The 14458-nt window shown below is 38.1% G+C and overlaps 1 protein-coding gene across 1 annotated transcript; it reads right to left on the bottom strand.

Moving 5' to 3' along the window:
* Positions 1 to 716: 716 nt before the first annotated feature.
* Positions 717 to 1937, bottom strand: LOC139899670 (uncharacterized). The gene has a single exon (XM_071882518.1). It carries the CDS (start codon positions 1935 to 1937, stop codon positions 717 to 719), a length of 1221 nt encoding a protein of 406 aa, XP_071738619.1.
* Positions 1938 to 14458: the final 12521 nt, after the last annotated feature.

Consider the following 14458-nt stretch of genomic DNA (forward strand, 5'->3'; position numbering starts at 1 on the left):
CAATCCCTTCATTTGTTCCGGAAACCCATACATTTCATAACCTCCATAAGAAACTCCCAGTTAATACAATCAAACGCTTTCTCGAAGTCGACTTTAAAAATAACGCCTTTTTGTTTCCTTACCTTCAAATAATCGATGGATTCGTTTACGATTAACGCGCCGTCCAGAATGAACCTGCCTTTTAGAAAAGCACTTTGCTCAGGTCCCACAAGATAAGGAACAACCTTTTTCAGCCTATTTGAAAGTATTTTCGCGATGATCTTGTAATAGCTACCAATAAGGCTAATCGGTCGGAAATCTCCAAGGTTCGATGGGGTTTTCTTTTTAGGTATTAAAGTGACGAAAGAAGCGTTACAACCCTTCGAAAACTCAGCTTTTTCCCAGAACCACACAATGGCTTCAATAAGTTCCACTTTGATGATATTCCAATATTTTTTGAAGAAACGCATGTTGAACCCGTCTGGATCAGGAGCCTTAGTACTACCACACTCTAGAATCGCATCATGAATTTCTTTCTCATTAAATGGTAACTCGAGTTTCTCTGCATCATCGGCCGAAAGAGTGGGATAATTTAGCTCTTCGAGGCTTGGTCTGTCCATGTCAGGTTCTTCAAATATATGTTTGAAGTGCTCGAAAATCTCATTTTTAATGTCATTCGGATTATCATTCCAAATTCCACCAATGTTTAAGCCTCTTATATTGCTTTTATTATTCTTTCACCTAATTAAAGAATGGAAATACTTAGTATTTTCATCACCATCAAGTATCCATCGCACCCGAGCTTTCTGCTTCAACATTTTCGTTTTAATTGCATCCTTTTCCAGCCACATCTTTCGAGTTTCAAACCATAGTTTTTTCTCATTTTTGTCCAGCAGCCCCCCTTCTGCTTTTAGTTCAAGGTTGTTTGCGGTGCACTTCAACACTTCTATCTCCCCATCAATATGCCCAAATTTGTTGTGACTCCAAACTTTCAGTGCCTCTTTAACCTTTTTGAGCTTGTTCCTGAAAAGACAATCTTTACACATATTAACCAAAACAGGGTCTTTCCATGATTCAACAATAATTTGTTCGAAATCGTCTTCATCAAACCAAGCATCGAAGATCTTAAAAGGTTTTGGGCCGAAATTCTTTTCCATATCAGACAACATAATTGGACAATGGTCGGAGTGTTTCCAATCCATTGCAATAGCCGATAGGCTTTTCCACTCTGCATAAAAGCTTTCCGAGACCAAAAACATGTCCAATTTACTAAACTTAAGCATGTCGTCGCTAACATGAGTGAACAATCTACCACCTAATGGGATTTCCATCAGGTTGTTATTTACTATAAAATTATTGAATCTTTTAGCTCTGGCCTCGATGAATTCACAGTTGAGTCTATCTCCCTTTTCCCTTACCTCATTGCAATCCCCGCATAACAACCAAGATTCATCACATTTACCCCGTAGGAGATTCGACCGTGAATCCCATAGTGTTTGCTTTTTGGCATCATCGTGTGGACCGTAAATATTAATAACATTTACAAAGAGCCCCGAATCAAGTAATTTACCTTGAACTCTAATGACAGAATCAAAACAATATACATCACTTGCCACGAATTTATTGGTGTCCCAGATTAGGATTTGTCCCCCCGATTGACCAACCTTTTCTTTTTGTAAGAAATCACAATCCGGATTACCCCAAAGTGAGCATATCCATCTAGCATTTACTGTGTTTAATTTTGTTTCTTGAAGTCCCATGAACCATGGCAATTCTTTCTTCAGAATACCCCGAACCCAACCAAATTTACTCTTCCCATTCGCAAGCCGAAACCCTCTAATATTAAGGGAAATAACCTTCATTAAAAAATATTGACAGACGAATATGAGAAAAAGGAAAAAAGGATTACTGTTTGGAAGGTTGTTTCTCCTTCCACTTAAGACCAATTTTCGTCCCATAGCTACGAATTTCTTCAGACTGGAACGAGGAGCTGTTACCAGAAGTGCTTGAATAAGGAACCTTACACTTTTCTGCGCAAGAAGAGCATTTGGATCGCAACGGTTGTTCATCCGATTTGATCCTACAAGCAGTGTTCTTAATATTCAACATTCTTGAGGACGACTTCCACCTGCGAATGTTCGACCAGCAGCATTGCTTTTTTTCATATCGCCATCCTTCAATTTCCTGCTATGAACACCGATTTTTGGTTTACGCCTAGAATTTTCATCCAATTTCACCTCCTCCTTTTTATCTGTATTTCCCCCAATTTTGTCTCCACAGCCACCGTTTATCTCAACACTATGATACAAGTCATTGGGCCCACCATTACAAGAATTTGGACTAACAAAGGCATTTGACGAGTTAGCATCCTCATCATCATCTAAACCATCTGGCCTATCTGTTGGGCTTGTTGCAGCTTGGGCCGTATCACCAACCTTCTCATCATTTAATAAACCATCTGTTGGGCCAGAAATTGGAATGGCATGACAATTCATCATTTTTCAAGTGAGAATCTATAATTGGGCTGGAACTATTGTTTGGGCCCAATCCCTTGTTACCACAAACATTCGTATCTTTTTTGATATAAGTGTCGTCCGTTGGAGAAGGAGAAACGTTTACGTTGTCGTTGTGATTAGGGTTCTTGGGATAGTGACCATCAACATCATGCGCCACACAATCATTAATGTTTTCTTGGAAACTTCCCAAACATGCCGACTCTTTGTCTTCACTCCACTTCTTGGACCATTTCTGATATCCACCGGAATTACAACCATCGCCATCGCCGAAAACCTTATTAAACCCACCGGAGTTACAACCGTCGCCATCATCGGACACCTTATTTTCTCTTTTGTCTTTCCCAGCTTCATGTACATTATTGACCCTTTCGAATGCATCTTCATCCTCGGATAAAAAATCATCACTTTCATCTTCCATCACATTTACATGGCTCATAATACATAATCATTATCATCATCAAAGGTTAACAGGTTAGTCACTCTCGACAGTTTCCTACAACCTTATTCGGGCCTTTGATCGACGACTGTCATCGAAGGTGGACTTAATCACCTAGCCACCCCGCCGACATCATCATGTCGGCCAGGGTTATTCACGGTAGCCGGACCGGAGAGCTAAGTTCTAAGATTCTTAAACCTCTTTTAAACGTATTGAACATGCATATTAACCTCTTGGAAAATATATGCACGATCATCTATAAAGTTGATTATATTTATCTTTTAACTTGGAGTTACCGAACCACAAGTCATCCTAAAAGTAAATTGTTTTACCGTCTGCAATTCATTTTATAACAGATGATGAAAAAGAAATTCCTAACGCATCCATGTTCCTGCCAAAATTTCTAACGACAACTCATGTAGTGATTTTTTGCTTAGAATTGAGTTGTGAGTTGATTTCCAACACCACGCTCCTCTTGTAAATGCTTTAATAACAGTGGCCCATTTAATAAACTTGGTCCCGATTAAACTTTGTTTCTAAATACCTTTTGATTTAGAATTTAAATTAAGTTGCCTCATACCCACTCAATAGCTTGTTTTCATCCGAGTACTTATCTTGAGTGTTAAAATACAATGCAAATTTGGTATTATAAAATAATATGGAATTAGTAGATATATATATATGTAAAATATCTATATATTAATATGTATAAGAAAATATCTAGATATTAGAATATGAAAGAAAAATCTAGAAATTGAAATGTAAAAGAAAAATTTAGATATTTGTAGGTTGTAGAAATATCTAGATATTTATATATCTATGAAAATATCTAGCATCTAGAAACTTCCATGGAGTAGTATAAATAGGGGTGAGGATTTCATTTGTGTGGAAGGTGTGAGAGTTGTGAGGAAGTAAGAAGAGTGTGAGTTAGAGAAGAGAAAACTTATAAGTAAGTAATATTGTAATTGTATTTTGTCTTAATAAAAGTGTTATTTGTTAAGTTTCCCGGTTAAGCCTTAGTTCGTGTTTAAGTTCTTAGTGCACTTGTGTTATTTTTATTATATGGTCGGCTCTGCCGCCTAAGTGATATATGGTCGGTTATACCGCATGAATGATATATGGTCGACACTGTCGCCTAAGTATTATTGTGCACTAAAGATTTATAAAATTAAAGGCTAACCAACGTCAAAGTGTTGGTGTAGTGAGTGAGTATAACCTAGGTCCTCTATAGTGGGTGTGTTGGGCTCATCGAAGCTTTCAACAATTGGTATCAGAGCGGGTCGTTCGGGACCATTTCTAGTGGACGAAATTGGTAAACGTTGGACGTTTACATCGACTTGTTTTCACCAAGGCTCTAAGGGAGATTCTATCGGAGCACAGTTAGGAACTGTGAAAGCTCATCGGTAACGGACCAAGCTTATTGGACGTTGGATGTCATGATGGCAGATCTTGCAAGTACGAGAAGTGGAATCAAGAGTCTCAATAACCACAACTATGGTTATTGACGAACTTGTATAGAATCTTACCTACAAGGACAGGATTTATGGGAAATAGTTGCTGGTAGTGACACAATGCCTCCACCGAAAGAAAATGCCGAAGCCTTGAGAAAATGGAACATCAAGGCCGGGAAGGCTTTATTTATATTGAAGACTACAATCGAGGAGGATCTATTAGAGCACATCCGTGACGAGAAAACGCCAAAGGTAGCTTGGGAAATTTTTGAAAAATTATTTTCAAAGAAGAATGAAGCACGCCTCTAGCTCTTGGAAAATGAGCTTGCGGGTATCACACAAGGAAGTCTATATATTTCTCAATATTTCACCAAGGTGAAATCTATTTGTCGTGAGATATCTCAACTTGCTCCTGAAGAGAAAGTGAGTGATGCAAGGATGAAGAGAATTATCATCCACGGCTTAAGATCCGAGTATAATGGATTTATAGCCGCTGTGAGAGGATGGCCTACTCAACCATCATTAATAGAGCTGGAGAATTTATTGGCCAATCAAGAGACATTAGCCAAGCAGATGAATGAAGTAACCATAAAAGACGGAGAAGATGCACTCTTCACCAATAAGAAGAAAGCAACATCTCGAAGACAAGAGGCAATGAAAGAAAGTAAGACATATGGGTGGAAGGGTCACCCAAAATCAAAAGGCAACGCTTCAGGGGGAGCTCAACAAGGAAGAAGAGATCATCGCTAAAAATACGGGGAAAATGATAAGAGAAAGAATGGTGAATGCTTCAATTGTGGTAAGAAGGGTCATTTTGCTCGAGATTGTAGATTCCCCAGAAGGTGAACTTTCGAAGGAAATGTGGCCGCCGTAAGAGTTGAGAAGAAAGAGGTTACATTCGAAGCAACCATTAATGAGGAAACATGGGATGCAGAAGCTGGACTCTCTGTTGAAGCTGACATAGATGATCAAGCTCTTACAACAACTTTAAAGTCAAAAATAAACTACAAATATGATTGGATCATCGATTCTGGGTGCTCAAATCATATGACCAACGATGGAACGAAGCTGCAAGAAATGGAGGATTACAAAGGAAGGAGAGTCTTGTTGACAGCCAACAATTCAAGGTTGTTTATTTCTCACATTGGAAAGACAATAATTCCAAATAAAGGTGACCCTCATAAGCTCCAACTCGAGAAGGTGTATCTTGTCCCTGGCCTAAAGAAGAATTTACTGTCAGTACCGCAGTTGACAGCAGAAGGAAATTATGTGCTCTTTGGACCAGAAGATGTGTCAGTATTCAAGAGATTGAAGGTGGTTGGCAATCCAATTATGCAAGGAAGAAGAATAGATTCGGTCTATGTACTATCTGCAGAAACAGCATATGTGGATAAGACTCGAAAGAATGAGACGGCTGATCTTTGGCATGAACATCTTGGACATGTGGGCTACAACAGGTTAAATAAGATGATGGTGAAACACATAGTAAAAGGGCTTCCTCAATTTGATATCCGAACGGATACAATTTGTGCTGGATGTCAATTTAACAAAGCTCACCAATTGCCATTCAAGGAGTCATAGCATCAGTCCAAGACACCACTAGAGCTCATACACTTGGATGTCTTTGGTCTAGTGAAACAAACATCACTTGGAGGTATGAAATATATGGTGACATTCATTGATGACTTCTCAAGGTATGTGTGGGTTTACTTCATGAAGGAGAAGTCGGAGACTTTTCTGAAGTTTAAAGAGTTTAAGAAGAAGATAGAAAGTGAGCTTAATACTAAGATCCGGTGCTTACGCACAGATAATGGAGGAGAATATTTATCGACTGAGTTCGATATCTATCTTAAGAAGCACAAGATCAGAAGGCAATTAACTTGCCCCAATACTCCACAACAGAATGGAGTGGCAGAACGCAAGAATCGTCACTTGCTGAAACTTTTCGAAGTATGCTTCATGGTAAGAATGTACCAGGAAGATTTTGGGCCGAATGTATGAGGACGGCATCATACGTGATTAATAGGCTTCAATAAAAAAGTTGAGATATATTTCACCTTATGAAAAATTATGGAAGATCAAGCCAACCATCAACCATCTCAAGGTTTTTGGATGTGTATGCTACGTCTTCGTGCCAAATCATCTACGAAGCAAATTTGATAAAAAGGCAATTCGGTGCATTTTTGTCGGTTATGATGAATCAAGAAAAGGATGGAGATGTTGTGATCCAAATACTGGAAAGTGCCATACTTCAAGAAATGTGGTATTTGATGAATCTTCCTCATGGTGGTCACCTCAAAAGATAGAGCTTCCAGAATCTCATGGATTAGAAGAAGTTCAAGAAGAAAAATAAGAACGTAAAGAGCACATATCGGATCCAATTAAAAAAGGAGATGTGTTGTACTCTAAGGAAACGAGTCCATGGAAAATAGGGGTACATCAATCTACATCCGAAGAGGTTCGTCCAAGCCAAATGGATGTCGAGGAGCATGCACAAGAATTACGGAGATCAACAAGGCCGAGACAACCTAATCCGAGGTATGCCAATGTTGCTCATGTGGATGAATCAATACCTATTGAGCCTTCCACTTATGAAGAAGCAACACAAAGTCAAGAGTGGCAGAAAGCAATGGAAGAAGAAATTAATGCACTAACAGAAAATCAGACATGGAATTTAGTTCAAAAGCCAAAAGATGTAAAACCAATATCTTGTAAGTGGGTTTGCAAGGTGAAGACTCGATCAAATGGCTCCATTGAAAGGTATAAAGCTCGACTTGTTGCTCGAGGTTTTTCTCAACAATATGGGCTGGATTATGAAGAAACATTTAGTCCAGTGGCAAAGATCACAACAATTTGAGTTCTACTAGCTTTAGCTGCTAGAAAATCTTGGAAGTTGTGGCAGATGGATGTCAAGAACGCTTTCTTACATGGAGATCTTGACAAAAACATTTATATGGAGCAACCAAGAGGCTTTAAGAACAAGATTCATCCTGAACATGTCTGCAAATTAAAGAAGACACTATATGGCTTGAAGCAGGCTCCAAGAGCTTGGTACGGGAAAATTGGTGAGTTCTTGGTATATAGTGGTTTCACAGTTGCTCCTTTAGACTCGAGTTTATTTGTGAAACAAAATCAAGAAAAACTAGCCATAGTGCTAGTATATGTGGATGACTTAATCATCACAGTAGATCATTGTGAGGAGATCCAAAGAACAAGAGAGAATCTCTCTATCAGATTTCATATGAAGGAGCTTGGACAACTCAAACATTTTCTTGGACTCGAAATAGAGCGAAAAAGAGAAGGATTATTTCTTGGACAACAAGAATATGCGCGAGATCTTTTACAAAAGTACGGAATGCTTAATTGCAAAACCTATCTCAACTCCTATGGATCCGAATATAAAACTACAAGCAGATGAGGGAAAAAGTCTAGAAGATGTTACCTTTATCGAAAGTTGGTCGGAAGTCTTATTTATCTCACATTAAGCCGACCAAACATATCCTATGCAGTTGGAGTGGTTAGTCGATACATGAGCAATCCGAAGAAGCCTCACCTTGATGTTGTACGACGCATCTTAAGGTATGTTAAAGGCACTATTAACTTTGGTATTTTATACAAGAAAACAAAAGAATGTCACGTGACTGGATATTGTGACGCCGATTACGCTGGAGACTATGATACACGACGGTCAACAACTAGATACATGTTTAGTCTTGGATCGGGAGTAATATCATGGTGCAGCAAGAGACAACCAACAGTATCCTTGTCAAGCAGTGAAGCATAATATCGATCGGCATCATCAGCAACACAAGAAATTACATGGTTGAAACAACTAATGGAAGATCTTCATCAATCAACAGATTATCAAGTAAATCTTCTTTGCGATAACCTATCAGCTATCCGACTAGCAAAGAATCCAGTCTTTTATGCAAGAACAAAACATATAGAAGTGCACTATCATTATGTTCGCGAGAAGGTCCTTGAAGGGAAAATCAAGATGATGCCAACAAAGACAGAAGAACAGGTTGCAGATATATTCACCAAGAGCCTAAGTAAAACGAAGTTTACAAAATTCAGAGAAGCACTTGGAATGGTCTGCAAGACATCGTTGGAAGAAAATTTGCATTGAGGGGGAGTGTTAAAATACAATGCAAATTTGGTATTATAAAATAATATGGAATTAGTAGATGTATATATGTAAAATATTTAGATATTAATATGTATAAGAAAATATCTAGATATTAGAATATGATAGAAAAATATGACAACTTGATTACAACTAGCATATGGTGGTCAAATTGTACACAACTTCTTCATTTTCAAGTAGTATAAATAGAGCATCATACATGCTCATTTATACATCCCAAAATCACAAGTGTTCTTGTATACTAAAAGAGTCTATAGAGAGTTAGTGAGTGTTAATCTCCTAATCACAAGAGATATAAAGATTGGTGCTTATCCTTGTAATTAGTGAGAAGTGTAATTCTTATTATTCTTATTAGTGAAACGTTTCTTTCCTTTCCCGTGGTTTTTACCCTATTGGGGCTTTCCACGTTAAATCTTGGTGTTCCTTTATTGTTTTTATTTCAAATATTACTAGCATCATTTTCCCCAAAATAAATCAAGTACTCCGTACCTAACATTTATCACTCTCAAACCCTAATCTAATTCAAGTGTGGAATTGGATCAAGAAGCTTTAAGGATTGAATTGTTACTTCTTAGTGATCATCTATCCAGGTTTGTAAGATTGAATCATTGTTTGATTTCTTGATTAAATGGGTTTTTTGATAGAAATTAGCTTAAATCTAGTTGTTTGATGTATAAAAAACATCAATTGATGTTAGAAATAGGTTGTATATATGTTTAGTAACTTTCTTGTGCTTAAAATTTGGTCAAAAACACTTAGAAATCGATTTTTTGGGGAAAAAAATCACAAAATCATCGAATTGGTTCGAAACCCAGTTCGCTACAGTACCGAGTTGCTACAGTGTCACTATTTGCTACAGTGTCACTATTTGCTACAGTGTCACTATTTGCTACATTGTCACTATTTGCTACAGTGTCACTATTTGCTTGAGGGTGTTTACCCGAGAAGCAAATCCGTGAGGTAGAAGTGCGATCCGGGGTTGTACTCGTGCGCGGGTAGCCCGTCAGTGATCGGCTTGTGTCCAAAGCGAACAATATCATACTGCGGGCTGATGGTGATGTTACTTATGGTATCAGAGCTGGGGCCCGCATCGATGTGCACTGCGGGGACGCAGTGTCCCGAAGGGGGGAGAGTTGTAACAAACTCGTCCCACATCGGTGGGAGAGGAAAACACAGCACTCCTTATAAGGGTGTGGATACCTCTTCTGGTAAGACGCGTTTTGAGGGTGTTTACCCGAGAAGCAAATCCGTGAGGTAGAAGTGCGATCCGGGGTTGTACTCGTGCGCGGGTAGCCCGTCGGTGATCGGCTTGTGTCCAAAGCGGACAATAGCATACTACGGGCTGATGGAACCCATTGCTAGATATTTGTAGGTTGTAGAAATATCTAGATATTTATATATCCATGGAAATATCTAGCATCTAAAAACTTCCATGGAGTAGTATAAATAGTGTTGAGGATTTCATTTGTGTGGAAGGTGTGAGAGTTGTGAGGAAGTAAGAAGATTGTGAGTTAGAGAAGAGAAAACTTATAAGTAAGTAATATTGTAATTGTATTTTGTATTAATAAAAGTGTTCTTTATTAAGTTTCCCGGTTAAGCCTTAGTTCGTGTTTAAGTTCTTAGTGCACTTGTGTTATTTTTATTATATGGTCGGCTCTGCCGCCTAAGTGATATATGGTCGGTTATACCGCCTGAATGATATATGGTCGACATTGTCGCCTAAGTATTATTGTGCACTAAATATTTATAAAATTAAAGGCTAACTAACGTTAAAGTGTTGGTGCAGTGAGTGATTATAACATAGATCCTCTATAGTGGGTGTGTTGGACTCGTCGAAGCTTTCAACATTGAGATGGGTGGAGTACAGCTAAATTATTCAAGTTATTTAATTTAATATAAAAAAAAGTCTGGACAACATTGTGGTTAATTATCTTTTACTATTAAGCTTGCATTTATATAAATCTTTTGTACCAAATTTTTTAACAGAAATCCTTTAAATATTACATATTCAAAACATATTCTGACTTTTAAAAAAGACTGTAGTATCATTCACAACATCAAACAAGTAATCAGAAAGAATACTATCCATATTGAAAGTTGTTTTAATTTGAAAGCGGGATGAATCCAAATTGGGCTTTGATTTCAAAGGAATTTTTTTTTTTGAAAAGCAAAAAGTATTTTTATTATAATCTGGAATATAATATTACAAATCCCTACACACATCTATACAATGAAAGAGAATTATCGGAACATTCAGAGAAATTGGATTATAAACAATAGTGAATTAAAGATCGGGAGCGACGAAGCCAACTTAACGTTAGGCGGGAACGAACTTGAAAAAACAAGCAGGGAAGGAGAAGACAACAGTACCGATCAAGCGGCGACAAAGTTGCCAAACATCCATCTCTTTTAATCTAACCCACATAAGCTAAGAAGGGACTGCGAGCCCTACCCGATTTATATAATGTCATGTTAACCGATACCCATGCGATTTGGAGGTGATGCCACATAAAAGAAAGGGTTAAGGAGCCATTGATACCAATCGATAGATTTTTTCTTCCGAGAACGGGTTGAGATCCAACTAAAGGTTTGAGATTGTATCTCGGAGATAATCATGGCGGGATTCCACACTTTACTTGAGAAGACTTTTAAGTTTCTATGTTTCCATATTATATAACACGCAATCCATTTGGTAGCTTTCCATAAGGAAGATCCAATGGAGTTATGTGAAAATCCTTGGTCGGAGATGATGACATCGTTGATACTAGAGATTGTTGTGTTATTTTGGTTCCACCAGTCGAGCAGTTGTGTCCAAATTGAAGACGCATGATGACAATTAACTAAAACGTGATCAATGGTTTCGATATGGTGGTCGCATAAGGGACATAAGATGGTGTGTAGATCAATTCCTTTTTTATCTAGTTCACTTCTAACCGGGATTTTTAGTTGGATGACTCTCCATGAGAATATGAAAACCTTTTGTGGGACGAATTTGTTGCGGGGTAGTAGTATGTTTCGAGAGTGGATGCCATATTTTAGGTTGTTAATTAACTTCGATAATGACGATGTAGTGAAGGTGCCGGATGTGTCAAGGGAGAATTTCCATGAGTCAGGGCGATCCGTAATACTTACGGATGAAATTAGATTATTGAGTTCCGTAAGTTCATCTAATGCCCGACCACCAGGTGAACGGGACCACTCCCAATTTCCGATTGAAATCGAGTTGACATTTAAAATTCTGTCAGCAACAGTTGCGTCTTTATGAGATTCCAACATGAATAATCTATGAAATAGTGTTTTGAGCCTTTCATATCCGATCCATATGTCGTGCCAGAAACTAATCGATGCGCCGTTTCCGATACGTTTTAAAATCGAAGATGTAAAGAAGGTGCCTAGTTTGTCTGCGACTTTCCCGGCTTTAATGATCTCTTTCCAAATAGTGCGACCTGAAATATTCCTGCATGAAACATTAGTATCCAACCCCAACCCCCCCCCCCCCCCGACCCATAAATACTTTTTATGATTTTAACCCAGAGAGCATTATGTTCGTTTTTAAAGCGCCACCACCATTTGCATAGTAGTGAAATGTTTTTAGCAAAGAGGGACCCCACGTTTAGACCTCCATTTTCATATGGCAAAATTATTTGATCCCATTTAATCCAGTTAATTTTATTATCATTTGAAGAACCCCCCCAGAAGAATTTCCGTCTTTTAGATTCAAGAACCTTAAGGATAGCGGCGGGTGCATGGAATAGTGAGAAGTAGTATAATGGGATACTACTTAAGATGGATTTGATGATCGTAAGACGACCCCCGAAGGAGATAGATTTGGCAGCCCAATCCGATAATCTTTTGTCGAATTTTTCTATGATTGGCTGCCAAGAGGATGCATGTGAGGTGGGTACACCAATAGGGAGACCGAGATAGGAGAACGGGGTAGAACCCACAGAACAGTTAATATAGCTGGCCATTTGTTCGGTTTCGATGGTGGATGTTCCAATACCATAAAGTTTACTTTTGCGAAAATTGACTTTGAGGCCTGATATGTTTTCAAAACATTTTAGGATTTTGGAGATGTATTTGGCATTTCTTTTATTCCACTCACCAAAAAAGATTGTATCATCCGCGTATTGTAGGTGTGTGATGACGAGATTGTCATGGCCAATTTTTAAACCTTGCAGGTGACCATTGGAAAATGCTCTTTTGACAAGTATGTTAAGACCTTCGGCGACGATGATGAAAAGAAACGGCGATATGGGATCACCCTGTCGAATTCCCCTTTCGGGGGTAAATTCTCTGGTGGGTGAGCCGTTGATTAAAATGGAAATAGAAGAAGAAGAAAGACATGCTCGAATAAGGCTAATCCATTTTGAACCAAAGCCCATGTGTTGCATGGTTTTAAATAGAAAATCCCATTCGATGCAGTCAAATGCCTTTTCGAAGTCAACTTTGAAGATTAGACCTTTTTGTTTTTTCCATTTTAATTCATCAATTACTTCATTGGCAATTAGGACACTATCCAGGATGTTGCGGCCTTTGAGGAAAGCGGTTTGTTCGGAACCTATGACTTTGTGAATGACTTTGGCAAGGCGATTGGATAGTATTTTGGTGAGGATTTTGTAGTAACTACCTATAAGACATATTGGTCTGTATTCGTTTAGACCGATAGGATTAGATTTTTTCGGGATCAAGGTGAAGAAGGAAGCATTACATCCTTTGGATATTTCAGAGTTGGACCAGAACCAATCGAGGGATTTAATGAGGTCGTTTTTGATTAGTTCCAAGTGTTTTTTAAAGAATTTTATATTGAAACCGTCCGGGCCAGGTGATTTGGAAGAATCACAATTATTAATAGCTTCCCATATTTCTTTTTCACTAAATTTAGACTCTAAGATCTGATTGTCCAACGAAGTAATATATTCGAGATGTGAAACATTATCGAATGGACATTCCTCACGGAGATGTTTGGATTGGAAGAGGTTGTTAAAATATGAGTATGCTTCTTGTTTTATTAAGGAAGGATCTTCGGACCATGATCCGTTTAATGACAAACCATGAATATTATTTTTACTTGTTCGTCGTTTGATATAATTGTGGAAATATTTTGAATTTTCGTCTCCCTCAAGTGCCCATTTAATTCTTGATTTTTGTTTAAGCATAATAGTTTTCTTTTTTTCTTTAGCCATATATTGCATTTTTTCTTCAATCCATTTTTGTTTTTCTAGTTCAGATAATGGTCTGTTTTCAGCGGTATGTTCCAGATTATTGCATTCGGTTAGATGCTCGCGGATTTGTGAGTCTATGTTAACAAGGTGATTACTATGTTTTTTAAGTTCCATTTTAACATTTTTTAGCTTATTACGGAAAATGCAATCAGGTCTATTACTGGTTATCGGGATCGACCAAGCCCTTTCAATGACGGTATCGGCATCTTTAAGATCGAGACATGTGTCAAACACCCGTATAGGTTTAGGACCGAAGTCGAAGAGGTTGTTTCTTAGGATGATGGGACAATGATCAGAAAGGTCACGATCTAAAGTTTTGGAGGATATGTTAGGCCAAATTGAAAATATACCATCGGAGACAAGAAATCGATCGAGTTTACTAAACTTCATTATTTTTTCACATATTCTTGTAAATCTTTTACCACCTAGAGGGAGATCAATTAAGCCTAAGTTATTAATGAAGTTATTAAAGTTATCTGCGCAGTGTTGGTTAAATTCAGTGTTCATACGTTCTGTTTTGTTTCTGACTTCATTTAAATCGCCAAAGAAGATGAGAGGGATGTTGAGGGAATTAGTTAGAGATGAAAGCTCGGACCAGAGTCTTTGTTTTTTCGAGATGGAATGAGGACCATATACGTTAACGAAAGCAATTTCAGAATCATATCCCGCCCATGATCCGCATATTGCTAAGAAGAATTCACCCT

Source organism: Rutidosis leptorrhynchoides, chromosome 3 (genome assembly GCF_046630445.1).
Source record: "Rutidosis leptorrhynchoides isolate AG116_Rl617_1_P2 chromosome 3, CSIRO_AGI_Rlap_v1, whole genome shotgun sequence".
NCBI classification, from domain to species: Eukaryota; Viridiplantae; Streptophyta; class Magnoliopsida; order Asterales; family Asteraceae; genus Rutidosis; species Rutidosis leptorrhynchoides.

What these genes read in the sequence shown, in the direction of transcription:
- LOC139899670 (XM_071882518.1), bottom strand. Translation starts at nt 1,937, where the DNA reads ATGGGACGAAAATTGGTCTTAAGTGGAAGGAGAAACAACCTTCCAAAC.